Source organism: Schistocerca serialis, chromosome 3, assembly GCF_023864345.2.
Source record: "Schistocerca serialis cubense isolate TAMUIC-IGC-003099 chromosome 3, iqSchSeri2.2, whole genome shotgun sequence".
Lineage (NCBI taxonomy): Eukaryota > Metazoa > Arthropoda > Insecta > Orthoptera > Acrididae > Schistocerca > Schistocerca serialis.
In genome coordinates this window covers 441,773,732-441,799,151 of record NC_064640.1, presented here as the reverse complement: position 1 = coordinate 441,799,151, position 25,420 = coordinate 441,773,732, and the positions used below count along the sequence as shown (strand labels likewise).

The 25,420-nt window shown below is 40.4% G+C and overlaps 1 protein-coding gene across 1 annotated transcript in view; it reads right to left on the bottom strand.

Moving 5' to 3' along the window:
- Positions 1-548: 548 nt before the first annotated feature.
- LOC126471631 (ATP synthase mitochondrial F1 complex assembly factor 1) overlaps positions 549-25,420 on the bottom strand; it is a 63,677-nt gene continuing 38,805 nt past the window's right edge. Inside the window, exons 4-7 of the mRNA XM_050099867.1 lie at positions 17,595-17,693; positions 16,961-17,056; positions 6,726-6,830; positions 549-1,027 (exon numbers count right to left, since the gene is read on the bottom strand). Coding sequence (XP_049955824.1) covers positions 872-1,027; positions 6,726-6,830; positions 16,961-17,056; positions 17,595-17,693 — 456 coding nt within the window. The 3' untranslated portion in view covers positions 549-871. The remainder of the gene's footprint in view (positions 1,028-6,725; positions 6,831-16,960; positions 17,057-17,594; positions 17,694-25,420) is intronic.

Here is a 25,420-nt window from a genome sequence, read left to right as displayed (position 1 = left end):
GGGATTTCCCTTTCATGCTGGAGTATATAAACACATTTAACAAGCGACTGCTTCATTTGAAGCAGCAAACATAATATGCAAATCATATACATAAGTGACATGAACGAACATGTAAGTTTCACTGAAACGTGAAAACGAGGAAACCAAACACAAGCATTACTTTTAGAATTTTTTTCTGTACACTTTCCAACAAAAATATTCAAATGGAGTAATGATGCTTCATCACCTTAGTCATGTAACAATATGCAATTGATTGCAGTATAAAAATGAAGACAAAGTACAGTTATACTGATGCTTCCTGTTTTACACAGTCTTCGAATGAACCAACATTAACAGTGTTTTACAGTATCAAGTAACTCATTTAGTGAAAAGTGTCCTCAAAACTTTATTTACGACAAATCTAATCCAGTTTCATGCAATACTTAGGGCACCATATCAAAGTGAAAGCAGCAAAATCTGAACAGTTTCATCACACCAATAATTGGGAAGCAGTAAAATTTTCCTACCAAAAGAATTAGAACTGTGACACTAAATGAAATAGTAAGAAGTATTTTGTGGCCTATATTGTACTGCCAGTTTTCAACTCACATAGTATTATTTCTTTTTCAAGTTGGCAAAAAAGATGTGGCATTTAATTCCATGAGATCCTGACATTCACAACCAGTGGTAACATTAAATTTCAGCCATGGTGATGCAGTAGACCTCCTGCCATTTCCACTGCACCATCACAAAGCACAATATACACTGCATATGATTCTCATCTCAATTAGCAGTGTATTTATAGTAGAAACTTTAATTTATTTGTCAAAAATAGGAAAACAATTTCTAAGTGAAACTATCACAGCACTGTTGAATATGTTTTCCTCCATATCTATAGACTAAGACATTCTAATTCTGCAATAAGATCCATGTGTCTGAAGTCATCTGGTCTTGAAGTAAATCTCTCCAATAGATTTAGCCGTTTCTCATTGTCCTGGCCATAATACATCTGTAGCTGATTTGCCAGACATTGGGATTCCTTTCCATTCTGAAAACAAAAAAAAAAAAAGTGAAATGTTCAAATCACAATCCAACAACAGGCACACATACAAAAAGAGCAAAACAATGGATAAAGTAAAGACAACACTCCACAACATGTCGAGCAGTAAGACTCAATGACTAGCAAACACGCTGAACAGCAGCGTCCATAGGAAGGCGACGTACAGCTTGTTCAACACCACTTACAAAATTTATAAGAGGTAATGCACTTGGTGTAGGTGGAAAATTAAGACGAAATTTTTCACGGAGAAGATTTTACGTGATATGACACTGTCAGTTTTGGGCAAAGGTCTAAAGTTTGCACCTACACCAAGTGCAGTCAGTACCTCTTATATGTTTTGTAAGTGGTGTTGAACAAGCTGTACATCGCCTTCCTATGGATGCTGATGAAGAAACAAGAAGGGAAACTGGTCGGGTTCTCCTGAAAGCCCCTCCCCAGCGCAGTAATATAACCGTTAAAGAAAGGGCTACCGTTTTGTTACCTTGTAGGTTGTATTTGGAGAAGATGTATAGTCTACTTAGTGATATTACGTACAGGAAGACTGATCAAGACCCAACAGCACCTGTGCAATGGGAGACGTGCGCATTTTTGAACTCTTCCTCGTTAGCTCCAGAGACCACACGGCAGCATACCACCGAGACTGTATGGTATTCCTAAAGTACGTAAAGAAGGTCTTCCTTTACGGCCCATAGTGAGTAATATTGACGCACCCACACATGATTTAGCCAAACATCTGGCTTCTTTGCTGAGACCATTGGTTGGCAAATGTTCACACCATATACGGAACTCTGCTGATTTTATCAACAGACTGGGGGCTCTGCACTTAAGTAGCTCGGATCTTCTAGTGAGTTTTGATGTAGTTTCCCTTTTCACAAAAGTACCTCTTGCGGATTCCTTGACGCTAATTCGTCAACAGTTTGAATTGGACATCACTGCTTTGTTTCGAGACGCTCTTTCCTGCCTAAGGAACCTATTTTATGTTTAACCAGGAATATTTTGAACCATCTGACAGTGTCGCCACGGGCAGCCCTCTGTCTCCTCTGGTGACTAACTTTTTTACAAAGGATTTTGAGGAAAGAGCACTTGAATCACCAGTTTGTAAACCAACTGTTTTTTGGCGATACGTCAATGATACTTTCATAGTGTGGCCCCACAGAGAAGAAAAGTTAATGGAGTTTTTTCACCATCTTAACTCCATCCATGAGAATATTCGATTTACTATCGAACTAGAGACAGATGGTTGCCTTCCTTTCCTGGATGTTTTGGTTAAATGGAAGACTGACGGCTCAGTGGGACATTCTGTTTATCCTAAGCCCACTCACAGTGATTTGTACTTGCATTCTTCAAGCTGCCATCACCCATCCCAAACCCTTGTGCACAGGGCACATACGGTGTCGGATTCAAATAATTTGCCTAAGGAACTTGCACTTTTAAGGACGGTGTTCAGAGACAATGGATACTCAATCTGGCAAATTAACAGGGCTTTCTCAACTAAAGCCAGGAACAGGGAAGTGGATAAAGAGGAGAACGCACCAAACAAGTCCCTAGCTTTTCTCCCCTTGATTGGAAATATCTCCTTCAAAATTGCGAGTCTTCTTAATCATTTTCATGTGAAAGTGGTTTTTCGTCCACCTTCTAAGATTTTGAATCTGCTGGGGTGAAGGATGATTTGTTACTGTGGAAGGCGGGAATTTATAAAATACTGTGTAAATGTGGTATGGGCTATATAGGACAGACAACACATACAGTGGAAGAGCGTTGTACAGAACATCAATGTTGCACTTGCCTACTCCAACCCATTAAGTCTGCAGTTGCAGAACATTGTATTTCCAACGGACATTCATTCAATGGAGTATGACAAAACTTCGATTTTGGCCACAGCAACAACCTTTTGGGACTCCATTATCAAAGAATCCGTTGAAATACGCATTGCGGACAATCTAATGAACCGTGACAGTGGTTACCAACTGAATAACGCGTGGATTCCCATCATCTCTGAAATTTGCTCGAGACGAAGATGTCAGAAGACTTCAATAGCTGCGGCCAATGACAATACTGATGGCAGCTGAGTTTTGCAGTTCCACCAGCGAGGGTGCTGCCGCCCGGCAGTGTGGTCCTTCCGCGACTTCAACACATGTGCGGCAGTACCATCAGCGCACCATATAAGATGGAGCGGAGAACGTCTTTGTCAGTCCTCGTTCAGCTCACCTGAAGATGGCTGGCAGTTGTCCCGCCGAAATATCGTGGAATTAAGTTTACGACAAATGGCTGCAATCCCAAAATCTCTTTGAACAGTTGATTTGCTGGGAAATTTTTAAATTTTACATGTGATATATTAAACTTAATACAGATGGACAAAAAGTTATTAAATACAGTGTATACTACTCATCATTTACTTCTCATGTGGTGTTTGTTTATAAGAAGATGAACACAAATTACCAAATACACGACACAAATACACACAAACATCTGGCTGGCACCTGTACATAACAGCAGAGGCAACCATATCCCCAAAGTCCTACATGAGATTCAATTGCTTCCTAAATTGCTGAGCTCATCCCAAAACACCTATGCCTCCTATCTCTCCCACTTTCCTATATTTGTAAGTGCAACCAACCAAGCCATTCCATCATGGCTGATTTCTATGCCCCCAATGAAAGGATCTCTTCCCATATGGGCCAACAGCAAGTCATTGCCTGCAGCCTATCCTGTTGTTACACAGTCACTGTGCCTTTATCACCGTGTCTTAAGAGAGTTGGAAGCTTGTACTAGCTCACCTCACTGGCATCAAATGGCATAAATTAGCATGTCAGTGAGTTCAAATGAGGTACTGGGTAATGAGTTTGATAGAGTGTGATATGGCAGTGATGCATGTGTGGAATCAATGGATAGAAAAGGGTCACACAAACTGACAAGGGAATGACATGAAGGTTATGGACTGTGTACCAAAGCAATCATTCCTTCCACTCCAAGCAAGTGTACACTCCAAAGCAAATGGATGAAGCATCTAACACAAATCACCATTTTAGGACCACTGTCATCAATGACTAAATGTATTTTGTTTTGGTCAGTAACCCAGAAATCTGTGATAGTATTAATCTCCAATGCTAAATTTTCTCCTGTGTGAGAACCTACAAAAGGCTTCATAATAATAACTTAGTGCTCCAGCTGGAATTCAGTAGGAAACCAATGAGCTGTAAATCTCAGGACACTGGTACTATTTTGAAAACAGATGCATGCATCAGAAGTTACAGAAATCAAGAGAGCACTTGAAACATTCCTTTTCATTTTTTCAGAAATTCTGTCATAGATGCCAAGAACAATTTTTTGGCATTTTATTAGTTTGGTAAAGTTTATTCAAAGAGTGTCATAAATCCAGTCCTTTCTACAATAGATAATGACTCACTGTCTAGTGCAATAATTGCTGCTGTTAAACAATGATATTTTTGGCTTTTGTGTCATTTATATCCCAAAACAATTCTGACAGTCTATTGCTTTTCTGGTGATACTGAAGATGAGTGTGTACTGGAGGTGGCTAAAGACGGTGTAGGCACAGCAGCACCTGTGCCTGTATTAATTGCTTGGAATTTATCTGGATGTTTCATTTTCAAATGATTTTTCATAGCTGAAGTACCTGTAGACAACAAATATTATACTGTGTTTCAGGTATGTTAGATATTTTCTATCAGTTTCAATGGTTTTTTATAAGTTTCACAAAAACATTCATGTAACCCAAACAAGCATAATTAAAATGAGTATTCAATAAATTAGCACGTACTTGAGGAAGTGATAATTACTATCTTTGCAATGACATTTTGTTGATCGATTGAATAAAACAATTTAAAATGAAAGACTTAAAGACAAGTCAAAACAGTTATTTTTCCTTCTGCACCATGAGAAATTTGAACTCGGCACAACAAACAAACATCAAACTTGTTACTGTCACACTTTACATACAAATATTCCCAGACAGGCGATATTTTGTTTATTGTTGACAGTTTTCATAATTTGTCATACAACTAACAAATTATTTTCAGTAGTAACCTCAAATAACAAGTGAAAGTGATCACAATTTGCAACAAATTAAACAGTCAAGTCAACCAATCAGTCAATCTACATGTCATTTGCTCATTTCACTCATAACAACAACGCCCAAACTTAAGTGAATCTGCCTGCTCATCCACACCTGCCCTCTGCAAGTTTGTTCAGACCTACAAATTAAGACTGCTCCATGGCAATGTTCAGTTGAATACCTGGGTTATAGGATGGAGACATCCAATATGTGGCTAAACAACAATCAGTTTCATTTCCAATATATTTACTGTTTAGGTTGAGGATAATATTTTCACATGTATAGCATTTTATGGCAGTTACGGACACCAAAAATTGTAAATCTTAATCAATAATATTAATAAAAGAAGGGAGACTATATGAGTCTAGGGGCACCAGCCAAAAGAGAGGAAAATTCGACTGAGTTGATCCTCCTATGTTTATGAACGACTGACAACTTGAGAGTTTTTTTGTTGGAGTTATTTGACAACAACAAGACAATTTCAACAATTCATTATGCAATAAATATATGCGTAACGTAAGTGTTTGGTGCTGTTGGAATCAACACTCAAATGCAAATTTTAATAGGTTTAGTTTCTCTATACACTTAAGTAGTTGTAGGAGTTGTGACACAGTGGGCAGCAAGCTGGCCCTGCATGGACTTAGAATTTTGTCAAGTCAGTCCATGAACTCACAAACAGAACACAGATAATTGTTGTCAAACTTTATTTCTTTGTGAGATAGTGCCTGGAACTTAAGCAAATGAGCTTTGACATTATTTCTTAAGCTCTATACTTCCATGGGAATGAACTTAGTGAAATATAATTTGCTCCACTACTGAAGAACTATAGCTGCACATATAGACTTAGGTGTTAAATAAACTGAGCATTGATTGAACTTCAATAAAGCAAATGTCACACACTGTTATTTAATGACAACTTATATACATTTATTTCAGCTTGAAAACTGATTAGTTACTAAAACATATTAATTTGGTGTTGTTGACTCTGTACCAACCACAAACAATACTCCAGGATGGAGTGTCATGCCCGACCCTCTTTTGATCATTCTTTATAGACCATCGGTTTAAAGAACACATACAGAATTTAAATTTGGATGGCCACATAGAGAGGTGAACCTTGCTGCTCCTGAATGTGAACATCTTAACCACTGCACCAACTCTGTCTGTGACAAAGAATGGGGAATGGCAGCACACAGTCCCTGATGATCACAATTTCTCCATCATTGCTGGACTAAATTCCAAATCCCATAAGAGTTTCTTAAGGTATAAGGGCATAACATGAAGTTAGTATCACTGTGTCTGTCAGATGGGGCTTTCAGGCTTGGAAGTCACTTTGGAATTATTTGGGAAGAGCAGGTTATGTGATAGCATCACAAGTCACTCTCTCCTTGTCAACTCAATCACAATACTTTATTTTCAGTCATCTCAACTTAAAATACATACTTCTTAAAGAAAAGGCACATTTGAACACAGAAAAAATGTTTAAGTCTTTCCACTAGGTGGGTCAGGTAGCCTTCAATGTCTCCAAGCCAATAACTAACAATTACTCATTAATCATGTAAGTGGTCACATGCTAATGTTTAAACCTGAACATGATCACTTCATGATACATACCAAAATATCTTTATTGTAATCTCCGCGCATTAGTATAATCCCCTTGGATTGCAGTTCTGCATAATGAACAAGTGTAAGACATTCTGGTGCATTTTCTTTATAGGCCTGCAAAGAAAGAGAATACGTATGAAGCACACAAATAGCAAAATGATCATGCTTGGCTGCTGAGAAAAAGAAAAAAATAATATGAACTGACACCTAACACTGTAATACTTAGTTTCCAGGATTTTCATACAATTTTATTATTGTTGTTGTTTTGGTGGCTGTTTGAAAACTGGTCTCAATGACATATTAGATGCAGCTATATTCTATATCTAATATTACAAATGCTGTTGTTCTAGTACACTACCACTAAGATGTGCATTCCAAACCCCATGCTTAAGTTGTTTGTTTTTTATTATTATTATTATTATTTTTCACATATATCATTAAACGGATTTCATAAAACACAAAGAAGTTACAGACATTGGCTGCAAGTGGGCACTGATAAGCAGAGCTGGGTTCATATCCTGGTGCAGCACAAATTTCCAACTTTTCCCCTTGATTTAAATCAATGCCAAAAGAACACACACCACATATATATTTATTAAGATTGAACATTTAATTTGCTTTGGGCAATAATTACAGGATAATATAATAATAGGTGATGCACCTTCACTCATGAAGTGTGAGATTTTAGAGCCACCAAAGAACCAGTATTACTTAAGCAATTGCAAACAAGTGCTCGTCCTATTCTGTAACCTGCATTATTGTTGTCCAGTCAATGTGTTCAGTGCTGTGCACAACCTGTACTTCATTGTATCTTGCATATTGCTCTATAAAGTACTGTGTTCCATAAATAGTGTTGGTTCTTGCTATAACAAACTTGGCGATGAGTGAGGGTTATAATTTCTCGATGTGTTAGTGTCAGTTATAAGTCACCCAACAAACATCTAGATGGAAGAAATACTCAAACCTATCATTATCCAGCAGCAAGATTTCGCAGAACAACAGCAGGCTCTCACCACTGCTCTCAGTCAAGTGACATCTGCATGTTTGTGGTAGGTTACTCTTCCATCAGTGCAACTGTCACCCTTCCCAGCATATGATGAATTGGCTTAAGATTGGGACTCCTATGAGATGCGGTTACACAAACATTTCCAGATTTTTTGCACGGGTGATGCAACCCTGTGTAGGGCTTTCTTTCTTTCCTGGATTTCACCTTGCATGTATCAGTTGTGGGCCAACTTGCACTGATGCAAGAACCAGCCAGCTTATCATTTGATGAAATGTGCAAGCTTTTCTCAACCTATTACTGTGACAGAAAATATGCCATTGTGATGTGTGTAGAATTTTACCATTGTCAGAAACAACCAAACCACTCTTACAATGCCTGGACTGAAGAATTACATGGGTTGAGCCGTTCTTGTAAGCCCATCACAATTCATACATTGATCACAAGATGCCTGATATTAATTGTCTGGCCATGGATAGGGAAGTCCACGAAAAAGCACTTCAATGTGAAAATCCAATGCTTACAGGTGTGCTCAATACAGCACAGTCCTTTGAAGCATCGTGAGCCACAGACGATCAGATTGCTGCATGGGGGGAGGTATCTGAAGTTGCTCAGTCAACCCATGTTTGGTACGTTGCAAGTGTTCAGGATGACGGGGAAGACATTGCAGCAGTACAACCTTCAACTCAGCATCGCATGAGGCAGTGCTGGTTATGGTCACAGACTGCCTCACAGCAGCTGCCACGTGCCCTTAGCATTCCGCTGTTTGCAACAAGTGCCAAAAGAAAGCCCACATTGCACCAATTACCTTGACAATGTCATCGTTTCGGGTTCTTTGACCAAAGACCACCTTAGCAGTCTCTGATCATTGTTTTCTGTTTAACTTTCGGCACGTCTAAAGTGCAATCTTGCCAAATCTCAATGTTTTTAGCCATCAACTGAGTACCTAGATTTTGAGGTTTCTCACACAGGGGTCAAGTTGTTGCGTCACCACACTGACAAAATCATGGCTTTGCTGCAACGACCTCCATTAAGGAACTGCAGGCCATTTCTAGGTAAATTTACATTTTACTGTAAGTTTTTACTGGATGCATCTACTTTTGCTCAGTCCCTGCACATGCTACTGCATAAAAATGTGCCTTTTTTCTGAACCCTAGCTTGTGACCATTCAGCTGAACCCTAGCTTGTGACCATTCAGCCAGGTCAGCATCTCATTTTGGCTACAGATGCTTTTCAGCATGGTCTTGGCATGGTGTTGACCCACAAATACGCGGAGGGGTCTGAACAACCCACTGCTTATGCTTCTAAGACTTTAACTCCCATACAGCAGTGGTATTCTCAGACTGAAAAGGAGACTTTAACAATTCTGTTCACTCTGAAGAAATTTCACATCTTCTTTCATGGTTGTAAGTTCCATTTAATCACTGATCACAAGCCACTGGTTGCACTTTTTAACCCTTCAGCTTCCGTGCCACACAGAACAGCAGATTGTTTGCAGCAGTGAGCTCTCTTCATCTCCCGTTATCTTTACCAGATCCATTACCGGCTGATGGCATAACACGCCAATCCCAGTGCCTTATCTTCTGATCGGGCTGGACCTGACATTTGATCAGGACCAGTTGCTTTGTTTCTATTTAGATATTGAGAACCAGAATGCGGTCACTAGTTTTCCCATCACTAGTGCCACAATAGCATTGGTCTTCATCGCAGATCCTGTACTTAGTCAGGTTCTGTCTTTTGTGCAGTACAGGTGGCCGGAAAAATCCTCAGGCCGTGTCTTGGATCCCTCGTGTTATTACTTCTCCTTCCAGCACCACCTCTCTCTTTTTGATGTGGTTCTTTCATTAGCTTCAGAGGACACTCATATCTGGGTTTTGATTCCCACTTCATTATGTCATAATGTATTGTAGCAGCTGCATGTTGGCCATTGAGGGACCTCTCGCGCCAAAGCTTTGGCCTGTTGTCATGTATATTGGCCAGGCATAGATGGGGGACATTACGTGGCTTATTGTCGCTTGCACTCACTGTATTTAACAACAGGCAGCCCCTCGGGTGTCATTTTACCCCCTGGCCAACTTTGTAGTGCCCATGGGAGCATCTACATGTCGATGTTGCAGGGCCCTTACTAAATCAGTATTGGCTCATTGTAGTGGACACCTATTCCAAGTTTGCCTATATGGCACATTGTCTGTGGTGGCTACTATTTCAGCCTAGTCTAAGATTTTTGCAACTGAGTGACTTCCGTATACCATGATTATCGATAATGGCTCTCAGTTTGTTTCTCAAGAATGTGCATCTTTTTGTCAGGCTATTGGCATTCATCATCCATAGTCCCCTCCCTCCCTTTCATCCTCAATCTAATTGTGAGGCCAAACACACGGTTTGGTCATTTAAAACTTGAATGCAGAATTATGTATGCTGCAGGTCCCCTGAAGCTGTTTTAGACAGTGGGGGGGGGGGGGGGGGGGGCAAGAGCTTGGCAGAGCTGTTACATGGATGCCACAGACCCTCCTTCACCTGCTGCATCCATCACTGCATCATCAGCTCCACGACGGTTCCGGCCGGGTACACTTGTCTGGACTTGTGGTTTTGGCTGCAAGTCAAACTGAGTTCCTGCCATCATCGAGCACTGCCAGGACCAGTGCCTGCACATCGTCTGCACTCCCAACAGGCAGATGTCCCGTCACTTCGATCAGCTCTGGCCACGCATAACAGGGTCTGTTCCGGAAGGCCCACTGTCTTCCCCGCCCCGCCGATGGCTGTTCCTGTGTCGCAGACAGCCCAGTTCACACCATCATGGGGGTTGCTGTCTGGCAGATCGCTGTCTGAGGTCCCTGCCTCTGCTCCCACTCCCTGACTCCTGTCAACAATGCAGAGAGTGCTGCCCCTGATGCTATAGCTGTCGCCGCCACCGCCACCGCCACCTCCACCTCCACCTCTGTTCTTGGGTCCTGTGTGGCCATCATCTCCGACGCCTCAGCTGAAGCCCCTAGCACACCCCCTGACTTCAATGGGGACATCACTATTGAGACACTATCCCCTGTCCTGCCCTAAGGCCTCTCACGAGAGGGGGGGGATGCCATACCAAAGTGCCCTTTCATTACTTCTGCCCCTACTCACTGATTCCTTCCTGACACATGCTGCAGCATGTCAGGCGTCAGGCGTTGAAATGGACTTCAGCGCCATCATTGGTGTTTTCCATTGCCAGTAGTCTCAGTGCTTTTTTTTCCAGTGCTTTTTTTCCATACCAGTGCTTTTCTTCAACACCTAGTGTTTTTATGTATGTATGTATGTGGTTTTCCCACCCCATAGAAGAGTGGAGTGATTTACCTTCACCCATGAAGCACGCAATTTCAGAGATCACACCCATACAGTTCACAGGCCCACTTATAAAGGCCACCTGGGTCGGTTCCCTGGCATGCTCTGGTGAGCCACCAAAGAAACAGAATTATTTAAGTGATTACAAATGAGTGCTCAGACTATTCTGTAAAATGCATTACTGTTGTCCAGTTGATGTGTTCAGTGCTACATACAACCAGTACTTCATTGTATCTTACATATTGCTCTATAAAGTAATGTGTGCCATAAATCATGTTTGTTCTTTCTATAACAATAGGTATGAATAATACAATATATTGTTATAGATGATTGTAACACACATTGTTTAGTATTGCCATTCAGGCATCTGTTACCACTAACTAATTACACATGGATGTGTTTCATGAATATAATCAAAGCTTTTTTCTTTGAGTAACTGTTATGCAAAAGAAATGTGCAGGCACTAAAGTGCCTTTTATTCAACATGCATGGTGTAGAACAGGGCCAGGCACAGCGAGCCAAACTTTACGTGAGCCTGGTGTGCGGCCGTGCGTGGGCCACACTTTGGCCTGTCTCAGCTTTGTTAGTAACTTCCTGTAAGTGCTCGTTACAGTGCAACATTTCATTCAGTGTTGCAGTGTGGCATATTTCAGTCATCACAACTCTCTACAGTTCAGCAGACTCATGTTAGCACTGCTTTCCCTTTGCTATTTGTTCGTGGAATGAAAATATGTATTATGCAGCCACAGAAGTGATGGGTACCATAAATTTGCTATAAAACAATATTACAATACCATGCAGAAAGAATTTAAAGATTTAGTTGGCAATGAAATAGCAAAATATTACAATGTTTGACAGACAGGATTCACTGTTCAGTACATCAAGAAGCACTTTGTGCTAAATTTGTAGGTGTGCAGCACGATATGAAATTGGTGGTATGAATATTAATATCTATGAAATCGCATGCATTATTCTACTGTTGACTGCAATGGTTTTCGATGGAAATGTATGAGAATGGAGGCTTTATATATTACTGCAAAGCAATTTTATTGACCCATGGGGCATGCCAGGAATGATTTTTCGATTTAAAACTTAGTATTGTTGAACTTGTGAAAGAAAAAGTAGTGCAGAAACAAAATTTATAACATCCGGAATGGATTGAGAACCTCGCAATTGAAGTGGACTTGACTGCATACTGCCCAAAGTAAGACAATGCAAGGTGAGAAACAACTTATTTCTAGTTTGATGGGGAGGCATTAAAAAAAATGGGTTATGGAAGGGACACATTCTGACAAAAGTGTCCAATTCCCTAACCTCACTGTCTTTAAAGAAATGCGAGGTGTGGCCTTGAAAGAATTACAAGGATAGTCTCCTAAATGTTTCGAGGACACTGCCACTCTTACATCTGTTTTCAGGCCCATTTGCTATTTCAGCTGAAAGCGTCCCTGTGCATGTACATGTGCAGATGTAGCTGACTGACCTGCAAGGTAATTCCCGCTTGAATGACAAATCCTTTAACATTAAAACTACGCAGGACGTCTACATTGATATTCTCAGGTAGAGTATCCATGTCTCCATAATGAGATTGCAAAAGAGTAACAATATTTTGATTAACATATCTGTGTGAAAGATATTTTTTCAACTATGAAATTAAGTTAGCCCCAGTTGTGGCAACTTGAATGCAAAAATCTGTGAAACTGTAGGCATCTGTTTGTATGCTGACAATTTGTACCAGATACAAATTATATTGTGTCTTCAGCATACCAAAAGCAATTGAATAATACTGAAAATGTGTTTTGTTTGTGATATATGTTGCTGAGAAATGCGAAATACAAAACCAAGTCCTATTCAGTGTGACTGCATAACCATATAAACGCAATGCGTTCACAGTTTTCCCATCTTCCCCCTCCTTGCACTCACGAGCATCGCTTGGCAGTAGGGAAAATGTGCAGCAAGGCTGAGCACTATGGCACTGGTGCCCAGGCATGGCCCACAAGCCAAAATCTTGGCCGCCACTGACGGTTTTTGCATTTTTATTTGTTTTGTGAAATTAATCACTGACACATTGTCAAGGTGAAGTTCAAGAAGCGACCACTTTTTTTGTAATATTTCAAATAATAATCAATATCCCACGTATTCTCTGTGGTGTCACCGCCAGACACCACACTTGCTAGGTGGGGTAGCCTTTAAATCGGCCACGGTCCGTTAGTATACGTCGGACCCGTGTGTCGCCACTATCAGTGATTGCAGACCGAGCGCCGCCACACGGCAGGTCTAGAGAGACTTCCTAGCACTCGCCCCAGTTGTACAACCAACTTTGCTAGCAATGGTTCACTGACAAAATACGCTCTCATTTTCCGAGACGATAGTTAGCATAGCCTTCAGCTACGTCAATTGCTACGACCTAGCAAGGTGCCATTACCAGTTACTATTGATACTGAATCATGTACAGTCAAGAGCAACGCTCATCATTACTGGATTAAAGTTAAGTATTCCATCAGCTACGTCCGTTTTTCTAAAGTCTAATTTCCTTGTCCTGTTCCAGACCTCACGCCAGCCTGCGTGAGCTAAAACGCGTGCCTTTCGGCTTCCTCTAGTACCCGGTGTTGGCTCTCCTGCCAACCCACAACATTCTCAATGTACAAGGTGGTTACAACTAAATTTCCACTATTTGAGCCAGTGTATACAGAAAACTATTTACAGTACAGATACCCAACTTTATAGGAATGGTGCTCACACTATGCGCAGCAGAATTTGCATGTAGTGTCATGACTTGCCATTAGGCACCTGTTCTGGTATGGCGACATATGGTTGAAATGTGACCATGAAGTGGGCATTACAGTAGCAGACGGTCAACATGAGTCTGGAAAACGTGAGGAGGGCTTCACTCATAAAGTTGTTTTACCAAAACTACATCAATAGTATTGCTGCTCTTCTTAAGTATTGATACATTAAAGGGATATGGAGAGGTCCTCTTTCTGTACCGGAGTTGAAGAACATGATTAAGAAGTTTGAATTACTTGGTGATTTGGAAATTGTTCCTGGGAGAGGCTGATGGTCAACTGCACCACAAATTGTTGAAGAAATTACTCTTCCCATGGATGAGTATGCTTCGTGCATTATGTGATCTTCAAGCAATGCTCGAGTTGTATCACAACAGCTGAACATTTCATGGCCCACCATTCGAAAAGTTTTGTGAAGAATCGTAAAATGGTATCTCTAGTGCAGTTCCAAGTTGTCATGGCTGCAGATGGTTGTCACATTAAGCAACTTTGCAGTTGGAATGTACGCATTCTATGAAATTAACAAATGTTTCTTTCAATGGTTTATTCATTATTTATCTTCTTACAAATGTCTCCACAAAGTGTCATTGTCCTAAGAGCACTTGCTTTTCATACAGGCCCTCTTTAGTAGTGAAAGTTTAATTATAACTACCTTGTAACCCAATAAAATGACATGCATTTCATTTTTGTACGTGCTGTACCGGATCGATTTCCTGTCTACACTTTTTGTGCAGTCAAGTGTACCTAGTCACCGCATAATGCCCACATATACGCAAGGATATGCATACTAATAAGAAAACAACAGAAGGAATGTCTCACATCAAGAATAGTGTCTTTCAGTACCATTAATAAGTGCAGATTAACAAACATGCATTAAGCTCACTATCCACTGATAAGCCAAAACATTAGAACCACTGCCCACCGTGATGCTGGATGCTGCCTAGTGGCATTGCGACCACATGACACAGTAACAAAAGTACGTAAGCGGAGCAGATGTGGACGGGGACTACCCTAGTGAGATATGGGCTCCAAATGGGGACATACATTAAAGTAAATGACTTTGAAAAAGGCTAGATTTTTATAATGCAGAGCCTATGAACAAGTATCTCGAAAACAGTGATGCTGTCGAATGTTCATGTGCTACTGTTGTGAGCATTAACAGAAAGAGGTAGAAGAGCAGTGAAATGGTTGGATGTACACAGCTCTTCAGAGAATGAGAGGTTAGGAGGCTTGTCTGCTCTGTAAAGTAGGATAGATGGTTATCTGTGACATCTCTGCCGAAAGAGCACAATGCTGGCACATGCAAAAGTGTTCTGGAGCACATTGTTCATCGTACATTGTTGAACATGGAGCCAGCAGCAGACCACCCCTATGTGTTCATATGATCAATGGAAACATGTTGGCTCTTTGGGTGAATCACATTTTTACTACACTAGGTCGATGGTCGCCTCCATAAACATCATCATCGAGGTGAATGGAAGCTCGAAACTTGCAGGACACCACAGACATAGGTGGGTGGGAGTAGTATTACACTATGGGAGACATTCTCCCGTGCTTGCAGGGGACGTCTGGTAGTAATTGAAGACACACTGACACCTGTGAACCACATGCATTCGTTCATGCTTAATGCCTGCCCTGGTGCTGATGTCATCTTTCAGTAGTGCAACTGTCTGTGTCTGAAGAGGCAGAACCATGCTACAGTTGTTTAAGGAGCATTATAGTGAACTCACAATGCTGTCTCAGTGACCAAATTTGCCTGATGTAAATCCTATGGGACCCATCTGCAGCCTGTTATTTATGCGAATTACATGACCTGTGCACAGACATCTAATGCCACATCCCTCCACAAACCTACCAACATACTGTTGGATCCCTGAAACACAGAATCAGTGATTTATTTCATTCCAAAGATGGACAAACAAGCTATTAAGCAGGTGGTCATATTGTTTTCGCCCATCTGGGTAAGTAAAATAGAACAGGTCACCACCAGACAGTGCCAAAGAAAATGGGGATAAGCAATACTGCATGACTGTTCTAGGCATATTTTCTAGTGGAAATTGTTTGCTGTTACCTTACTCCCACCAGTTATGAAGTGGTAAGTATCTGTGTCATGTAGACTACAGTGATAAGTGCTCATAAAGTGTAGCATTGGGCACGTCTTGTCATGGGTGATGGGAAGCGAGAGGATCAAATGCAGGGCTGGCACGTAGACCACTCCTCTCGAATAACACCTAGAGGACTACCGAACTTCACATCCCCAACCAACAGACATATCACCATAAACAGTGTCACATGACCTCACTTCATGAGACACTGCAGGGACGTTTGGAATTTAATCTAGGATTGGCTCCAAGACTAGTGATCACCACCTCTCCTCCCCTTTCCAGCCAATTACTGGCAGTGAAAATGTTCCACCACCAGGATTCAAATTGGTTTATCTTTAAGATGAGTGCCATCCACCACACAGGTGTGTGTGAGCAACCTCAGCTACAGATTTGGTTGACACATAATATAAAAGTCAAAGTGATACAAAGGAAACATACAGCAAAGTAGGAAGATCTTTCAATTAAGTATATCAGCAAATGAAAAACTTGAATCACAAGGAGATAATACTGCAAGTCACAGTGTGTTAATGCAAAACTCACATACATGTATGTAAGTTCATTGCAAACATGGTTCTGGTTTACATACATAACAAAAATAAACCACATAAGGCCATATAAAAAATAAAAGTTTTCACAATAAATTTCAGGATGTGGTACTACCCTCACCTAGAAACATTCTGAAGATTTACTAATATATACCGACAGTATATCACACACATCAAGAAACTGCATGTTACATTGCTGACATGCTTTACTCTTTTAAAGTTATGCCCCAGATTTACTTTGCAAGCCCTTGATGGAATATAAATGGTACCAGGAAACGCAATAATTCATGTGAGAGCTGACAAGCAATGCCAGTTCTATAGCTGAACTACAATAATCAACTATTTGCTTATGTACCTGTCTGCAGCTCAAGGTCTGTGCCATATTGCAGATGTCCATCATACTATGAGTTACAGTAAATAAATACATATTTAAGTAATTTCACATAATCACATCCTATAAAGAACAAATGTAAGTTATTTAAGGACTGACCTGATAGGATATCAATGGAGTGAAATGTACTTCATGCTCAGAAATTTCTGATACAATGAACTCATACCCCTGCCCACGTGGCAATGGAAACAGAAACTGCAAAAAGAAAGTAATATATTTCTGAGCATTAAATTAATTTCATACATAAAAATAACAAAAAATGACAATTTTATTTGGTATTACTAGATAAACATTCCCTATCGCTTATGCCATCTCTAAAATAAAAATACTTGTACCTAAATTAGTGAGCTCTCTTGCTGTCACTCTATATTTGGCCTGTACTTCTAGAAGCTTTCCATACACATTAATTCAGTTACACAGATAACATTAAACTGGGGGCAGGGGGGGGGAGGGAGAGCAGGGCGGGGGGTGAAGAGGGGTGAGAGGGGGAAAGGGGGCAGAGGGGAGAGGGGATAGGATAGGATGGGGGAGGGGGAGGGGGATGGGGAAGAAAGGAGAGGGATGGGTGGAGTGGGAGTGCTACACTAACACATGTAGTGTGGTATCACTGTGTGAAATTCAGAAAAGTGAATATTCCCCCCTTCTACAAGTCATCCCATGTGAACACCCTGGCTGGCAGCTCGAGCAGTCTAAAAGCAGACAATAAGAAGCTTTTAACAACACGCCTACTTACAACTGGGTACTGCTTGCCTCTGGAATATATTTTTGTATATAGCTCTACTGGAATAACAGCTGCAATCACTTCCTTTGTTTTGTGGTAATCCTCCCAAATCTGAAACAATTGAAAGTATGTTACCGACTGGGTAAATCATTTCAAATGAAAGTATTAACTATCTCCAAAAATTTTGGTGTGTTGACAAAACATAGTAACTACACTGAAGTGCCAAAGAAACTGGTATAGGCATGCATATTCAAATACAGATATATGTAAACAGGCAGAATATGGTGCTGCAGACTACAATGTCTATATAAGACGACAAGTGTCTGGCGCAGTTGTTAGATTGGTTACTGCTGCTATAATGGCCATCAAGATTCAAATAAGCTTGAACGTGGTTTCATAGTCGGTGCAAGAGCGATGGGGCACAGCATCTCCGAGGTAACAATGAAGTGGGCATTTTCCAGTACGGTCATTTCACAAGTGTACCGTGAATATCAGGAATCTGGTAAAACATCCCTGACACCGTTGCAGCTGGAAAAAGCTCCTGCAAGAACGGGACCAACAGCAACCAAAGAGAATCGTTCAGTGTGACAGAAGAGCAACTCTTCTGTAAATTGCTGTGGATTTCAGTGTTGGGACACCAACAAGTGTCAGCCTACGAACCATTCAACGAAATGATATGGGCTTTTGGAGCTGCAGGCCCATTCATGTACCTTTGATGACTGCACAACACAAAGCTTTACACCTTGCCTGAGCCCGCAAACCGTACATTAGACTGTTGATGACTGGAAACATGTTGCCTGGTCAGACGAGTCTCGTTTCAAATTCTATTGAGGGTGTAGGAAACCAGCCTACTCACGCCGTATAAAATTCACATCAGTCTTTCCATTGTGTGCCAGCCAGTCCGCTGTAACTAGCTCTGACGTCATAAATGTTGCGCAATACTTTAAAAATCAAGTAAATAACCTGAAACATTTCTAGCATGTCAGGAGTAATACTAAATCAATATGTGTTGAATATCAGTTCAATAACTTTAACTATTTTCGAAATTTGGATGTTTTCTGCAACAGAAAAGAGCTAGAAACTTAAAAATTTATATTTAGATTCCTTTTGCATAATAATTTAGTAGAAACAGTATTCTGGAGCTCACAAATTAAAATTTTAGTTGAAATTCATTATTTTCTGGTTTTTGTCTTAGAAATTAAGGAAGCAAGATAAATTAAGTAGGCGAATAAATGAGGCTAGGATGTTTAAATTTAAGTAGAGGGGAGATCCGCTATAATCATAAAGATGTGAGAAGTTTCAACAGAACAACTATAAAACTATAGCTATAGCGTATCTCCAAAGGGCAAGTTCAGAGCTTGTCTACTGCGTGTAGTGTAATTAAATTAATTCTCTCGCCCAAAATATTTGACTTAGCCACGTCGGACTTTTATTACGATCACATACCTGTGTGCTGATTGCACATTTAAAGTGAGAGCTTCATCGGCCATCAGCAAAGGAAGCAATGATTTATTCGATAACTAAAAGTGGTGCATTACTAGCCCAGCGGCTAGTCGGGAGAGCGAATCTGATCAGGCGTTCCCTTAGCCGTCCGCACCGCGGCTTTATATATAAGAACACTGCGTGAGAGAAGAAGGCCCCAGTTCTCTCCAGACGCTGATTAGCGCACCACCTGTGCCGGGAGTCGCGTCGCGTCTGTATCATTGCTATAAACAGCCTCGGATGCCGTAATAAGTTACTCGGGATACGCGTAACCATGAAATCGTTTTCGAGTGAAGTGTTGATTCTGGGATGACTTTAATGATCTATCTTCAGTTTGTGTATGTCGTATTTTCACGTGCCGTCGCGGGACAGACATTCTACCATTATTTAGTGTGGCATTTGATGAACATTACCATCAAATTATGGCGAGCATTCACTTAAACATTTAATTTGAACAGTTATAGTTGCATCAGCGCATTAGACTCTGAACTGCTCTGGTAGTTTGATTGTGTGGATTCTTTTTTGGTCTGTGACTTTCAGAATATAGTGAACATTTTAGAGAGAATTGTTTTTGATTATGAATCCCAGACAATCTCCTAATCCCTCAGAGCTATAAGGTGTAGCTATAAGTGTATTTCTCAGATGAAGTGGGCACTAGGAATTCTAATTACAGGCTTCACGTTTTGCTGATCACTTTCTGGTTGCCAATATTGTAGTTAGCGAGCCAGTGTTGAGAACGGCAACCAACAGCATTAAATACATCTACATCTACATCTATACTCCGCGAGCCACCTTACGGTGTGTGGCGGAGGGTACTTATTGTACCACTATCTGATCCCCCCTTCCCTGTTCCATTCACGAATTGTGAATAAATAATAGGAACATTTTTATTAACAATATATCCACCTGCCGCCCCACATATGTTGCTAATCGGCCGGGAATGCATCTTATCTACACTACATTCTACACATTTATTAAAAATTATTCCACCCGCCGCCCCACGTATGGTGCATCGGCCAGGAAAGAAAGTGAGTAAAAGTGAAAGTGATTTTTAAATATTCGGATTCGGGAGTTAAATGCGACACGCAACTGAGTAATAGAACAGTGATAGTGTTACGTGTGCATGTGGACGACACAATTGGATTAACAACGCATCTGGATTGACGGAGCTGGCACTGAGTATAGCGGCGCTGCCGGCATCACGAGAAGCCAGTTTCGCCTCACCGCAGTCGTCCGCCGGAGCAACCGGAGCCGCGCCTGCAGTTGCGGGCCACGCAAACACACAGCAGCTGTCAAAGTGCCGTCTGCAGTTCAACGCCCCGCGTCGCATCAGTAATCCTGGTACGCCGCGCCGGCAACGCCATACATCGTGCAGAAGGAACTAAGTTAAGTGAAAGCTGTTAAAAATTTTACTAACCTGCACTAAAAGACTGTCAGCGATGGAACCGCCAGAAGAAACTGTGGTTGAACTTAAATCAGAACCTATGTCTGTTGAGGGAACTGTAAATCCAGACACAGTTCAAGTGTAAATATGCATGAAAATAGTAATGTTAAAGTGAAATATGAAGTATTGTCTCCTGACAGTAGTGTGAAAAGGGGCAATGATTCAATAATAGAGGCCCCTTTAGTAAAGCAGAAATCAGAAATTGTTAATTTATTGGATGATAGTTTCTCTGATGAATTAAAAATGAAACAGTCATCAGAGATGGTAGAGTTTAAAAAGGAGAGGTTAGATATGACTGATCAATCATAAGTTTCTCTTAGTTTTGACGATTCTGGTGTTGGAGCTAGTTTTTCGTCACCTGAGTGTGATAAAAAGCCAGCTAGTGAGCAACCCAAAGATACTGGGGCTATTGATTTAAATGTTATATTACAAGCAATAGCTACCAGTAATGCTAAAATGACAGCTGAATTAAAGTCTGAAATAACTGAGGTCAAAAGCAGTAATGCAAAAACATCAGCCAGTAATGCTAAAATGACAGCTGAATTAAAATCTGATATAATTGAGGTAAATAACAGGATTGTGGCCAGCCAAACTAATTTTAATAAACGATTGGAGGTAATGGACAATACCTTCAAGGCTGGTTGCAATAAGTTGAAAGAGGATCTGGACAGTTTGAATTATAAAATTGATTACAATCATGAGGATATTAAGAAAAAGGTTGCTCAACAATTTTCTGAAATGTATAAAACAGTAAAATCCGAAGTTGCTGAGGTTCGCAGAGACTTCCAAATGGAAGATGCAAAGCTGGAGCACAAGTTAACAGAAAAGATCGAAGCGGAATCCGAACTGTGCTCAGATAGGTTTAAAGATGTTAATATAAAAGTAAACATATGTCAAGCAGAAGTAGATGCAATCAAAACTGATACTACTCATATTGTGCAAAGAGTAGATAATGTTGAAATGAGAGTAGAAAATATTAGTACTAACGTTGCTAACATTGAGAGTAAAGTAGCTTCAGTAACTTCTGGTAATGGTACTATACAACAAGTTGTAGCTGCAAATGCCGTTTTTATCGGGTGTCGGCAGTTCTTGAAGTTCGATCCAGATAAAAATATCCACCCGCTAGATTTATGGAACAATTTTGAAGATGTGATTCCACTAACTTGGTCTGAACGAGAGAAAATCTCATTTATTAGAAGCCATTTAGCAGGTGACGCCATGCGTTGGTCAGCTGATGTTGTGTTGAAGTGTAAAACATTAGCGGAATTTAAAACAGCTTTCATTAATGAGTATTGGTCTAGTAATAAGCAAAATGAAGTGTTGAGAGAATTTTGGAGTGGAAAACGCTTCAATGTAGGCAAGGAATCTATTAAAGAGTTTGCTAGGTCATGGATCTCATGTTTGTCACATTTGGCCGAAAAGCTAAAACCTGAAATGATAATACTAGGTCTTGAAGCCAAACTGCCATGGTATTGGCAAACTAGAATTATATCTGCGCCTAGAGATAATCTGGATCATTTCATTGAATATTTGGAACATGTAGAGCATGTTGCTGCCAATGAGGAGCAAGCACATAATAACAGAAATGGTAATAACACTAGTAGTAATTTTAAGAACGAGCAGAATAGCAATGTAAACATCAGAACAGTAGATGTTCGCCATCCTAAGAGAGGTAGGAATTGGAGAAATAATTATCAGAACCAACAATGGCATCCAAATGATAGTAATTTTGTTCTGAACAAAATTATGCAGGTAAACAACAGTGCAGAAAGCAATGCTGTGCCAGTTAACTGTAATGGAAATAGAGGACACAGTAGTAGGCCGAGGAAGGAAAACTAGTTCCCGTCTACGAGGACATTGGCGCTCACCAGGCAGTTACTTTTCCTAAGCCAGTAATTACAGTAATTGGTAAGACAGATCAGAATACTCAGACTGAACATGTGGATGAGGGGTCGGTAGCATCTAAGGATACAGTAGAAATATTAGATCACTCACAGTATTTGATAGATACCGTGTTAGAGATGCTTTCTAAGTGGGAAGAGAAAGAGAAGGCACAGCAGTGTAATGATAGGGAGGAGCTACAAAATACTGAATTGTCAGGTGAAGAAGCAGAAGAAATTCATGCTTATATTTACGATGCGGATGATGTGGTCTTATCTAAAGTGCCTGTGCAGGATGTTGATACTGTACTAACAGATTTAGGACAGGAGGTATGTGAGAATGTAGAGGATAGCCTGTTGGGGGTCGATGAACCCAGTAGCTGTGACCAGTTGTCATTTGAGAAGGAACCCGACGATAATAGTGAAAGTGGTTTAGCTGTGACTAGTGTTATGCCCGGTCTGGAGGCGCAGAATCGCTCAGACTACAGCAATTTGGGGTACGTTCAGCAAACTAAATGTAATGAAGTCGTGCGGTGTTTCGATTTGAAATTAATAGACCGACTGGAAAAGGCAGCTGAAAATGTAATTCAGGAAACCCCTACACACTTTGAACTAAATGTAATGAAGACAGATGTCAATCACTTTAGTTGGAGACAAATCCAAAAGGAAATATTGGATGAGTTTGTGGAACCACCTGTACAACCTAGAATAAGCCACCCTATAATAATAGTGAATATGTTGGGTATCAATGTACGTTGTCTCTTAGACAGTGGAAGTGAGGTGAGTGCGATATCTCAGTCCTCCTTTGATGCATTACCTGGTAAAGACAAGCTTACCGTAATGAGGGTATCAGGACTAAGAGTAACTGGTGCTACTGGCAAGGTGTCAAAAATGGTAAAGCAAGAAGCTTTGCTGCCTTTGATATTAATGGTAATTTAATTGATCATCGTAGGGGGAGACCAAGAGATGAATACACTAAGCAGATTCAGAAGGATGTAGGTTGCAGTAGGTACTGGGAGATGAAAAAGCTTGCACAGGATAGAGTAGCATGGAGAGCTGCATCAAACCAGTCTCAGGACTGAAGACCACAACAACAACATCCATGCTTAATTGTAAACAATCTCAGTATTGAGGTTTTAATTGGCATAGATTTCTTGTCGAAATATCAGAGTGTTGTTGACTTTGAAAGAAGCCAGTTAAAATTGGTCTTGCCGATAACCGGAGTAATTACGGTACCTTTTATTGATAAACATGTAGTAACTAATGATGAAACTTGGGAGCTGCCTATACGAGTTCTGAAAAATAGGAGATATTGGGACGAAGGTGTTAATCTTAGTAAAAGTAAGCTAACCACAGACGAGAAGAAGTTAAAGGCTAGGGCAAATATAAGAAAAAGAGCATTGGAAATGAAGAAGCGTCATGACGCAAAAGCTGTACCCACCAGTTTTGAAATAGGTCAGTTAGTCCTTGTCAAAACCAAGGAAAAATCAAAGAAAATAAATGCATAAACAAAGAAATTAATGTTCGTATACCAAGGACCTTTCAGGATCATAGGTAAACCACATGCCAATGCATATAGGCTAGAGTACCCTAAAAGTAAAAAGCTATTAGGTCTCAGGAACGTGATCGACCTAAAGAAGTTCATAGGTAGTGAATGAATTCTGTAGGGAGGAGGTTGTTCTGTAACCTCTACACAGTGTGGCAGCTGTGCAGTCCCAGCTGTGTGAGATCTTCTTTCCTTTTCGGGTCTCACTCATTCTTCATCTTTCCTATCCACCAAAATTTCGGCTCTTACTCTCAAATACTAAAATCTTCCGGTATGACTATCAAGCCAGCATTAAGCTAATGAATTCTGTAGGGAGGATGTTGTTCTGTAACCTCTACACAGTGTGGCAGCTGTGCAGTCACAGCTGTGTGAGATCTTCTTTCCTTTTCAGGTCTCACTCAATCTTCATCTTTCCTATCCACCAAAGTTTCGACTCCTTCTTTGCAACACAAAAATTTTCCGTCATGGCTATCAAGCCATGAGTTCTGTAACCATTCTATCCACCGATTAGTAAAGAAAATACCTAATGTGACAAACCTAAGTGACATAAACAACAGAGAAGTATGATGTAATTAAGATACAAATGTATTTGAGTAACAAGTATGTATAGAACCCTGGTAATATTATAAGTACAAAATTGTTGTTTTATTGGAAATGGTCCACCAACAGTAATTTAAAACGATATACAAAGTCGTGTACAAGCAGGATCTGAAGTGGCAGTGAAACCTATTGTATGCTGTTGAGCTAACTAATTAATAGTAAAAGAGATTGCTTAGTGTTATGAAAAATATGCAGATAAGTTGTAAGAATGAACTCACCTTGTATAGCAAGGAATGGCAGTGTGATAGAATTGAACAGTGTTTGTGGTTGAGACGTGAAGGACACGTCCTTGAAATATTTATAAGGTTGGAGCTGGCCGTTATTTGGTGTAGTGTGTGACAGGACACACCTACATCTATTGAGGTTATGAGTTGGAGGCGTGAATGCGACCATAGGCACCCTTATGTTAGATGAGACAGAGCAGCTCATGGTGTCCTATAGGTTTAAGGAATTTAGCATTACACTCGTCCATAATTACTTAATGCACTTTAGTGGTAGGTCGAGAGAGACTACCTGTGGTTTCAGCATCCGATCGAGTGGAAATGGATTGCCACGTGAGCAAACTAATCAGCTGCAATACACTATAGATATGAAATAAATGTGCTATCCTATGCTTTAAATGTTAATAGAGTGAGTGTTAAATAAATACATACACTAGCAACATAATTGAGTAACATGATGGCAGACGTGAAACATTATTTATAGTTCAGCATAAATACACTTCGATGAAGTAGGTACATAATTGCAGATGTGGAACTGACACAGCAGCAGAGGACAAATAAGTGGATTTAGTAGTCAACTAAATGTAGTGTGTTTTGAACACTCAGAACTGTACTATTACCACAAGTTACTCACATGTACAAAGAAGCTGAGAAGACTACTACTA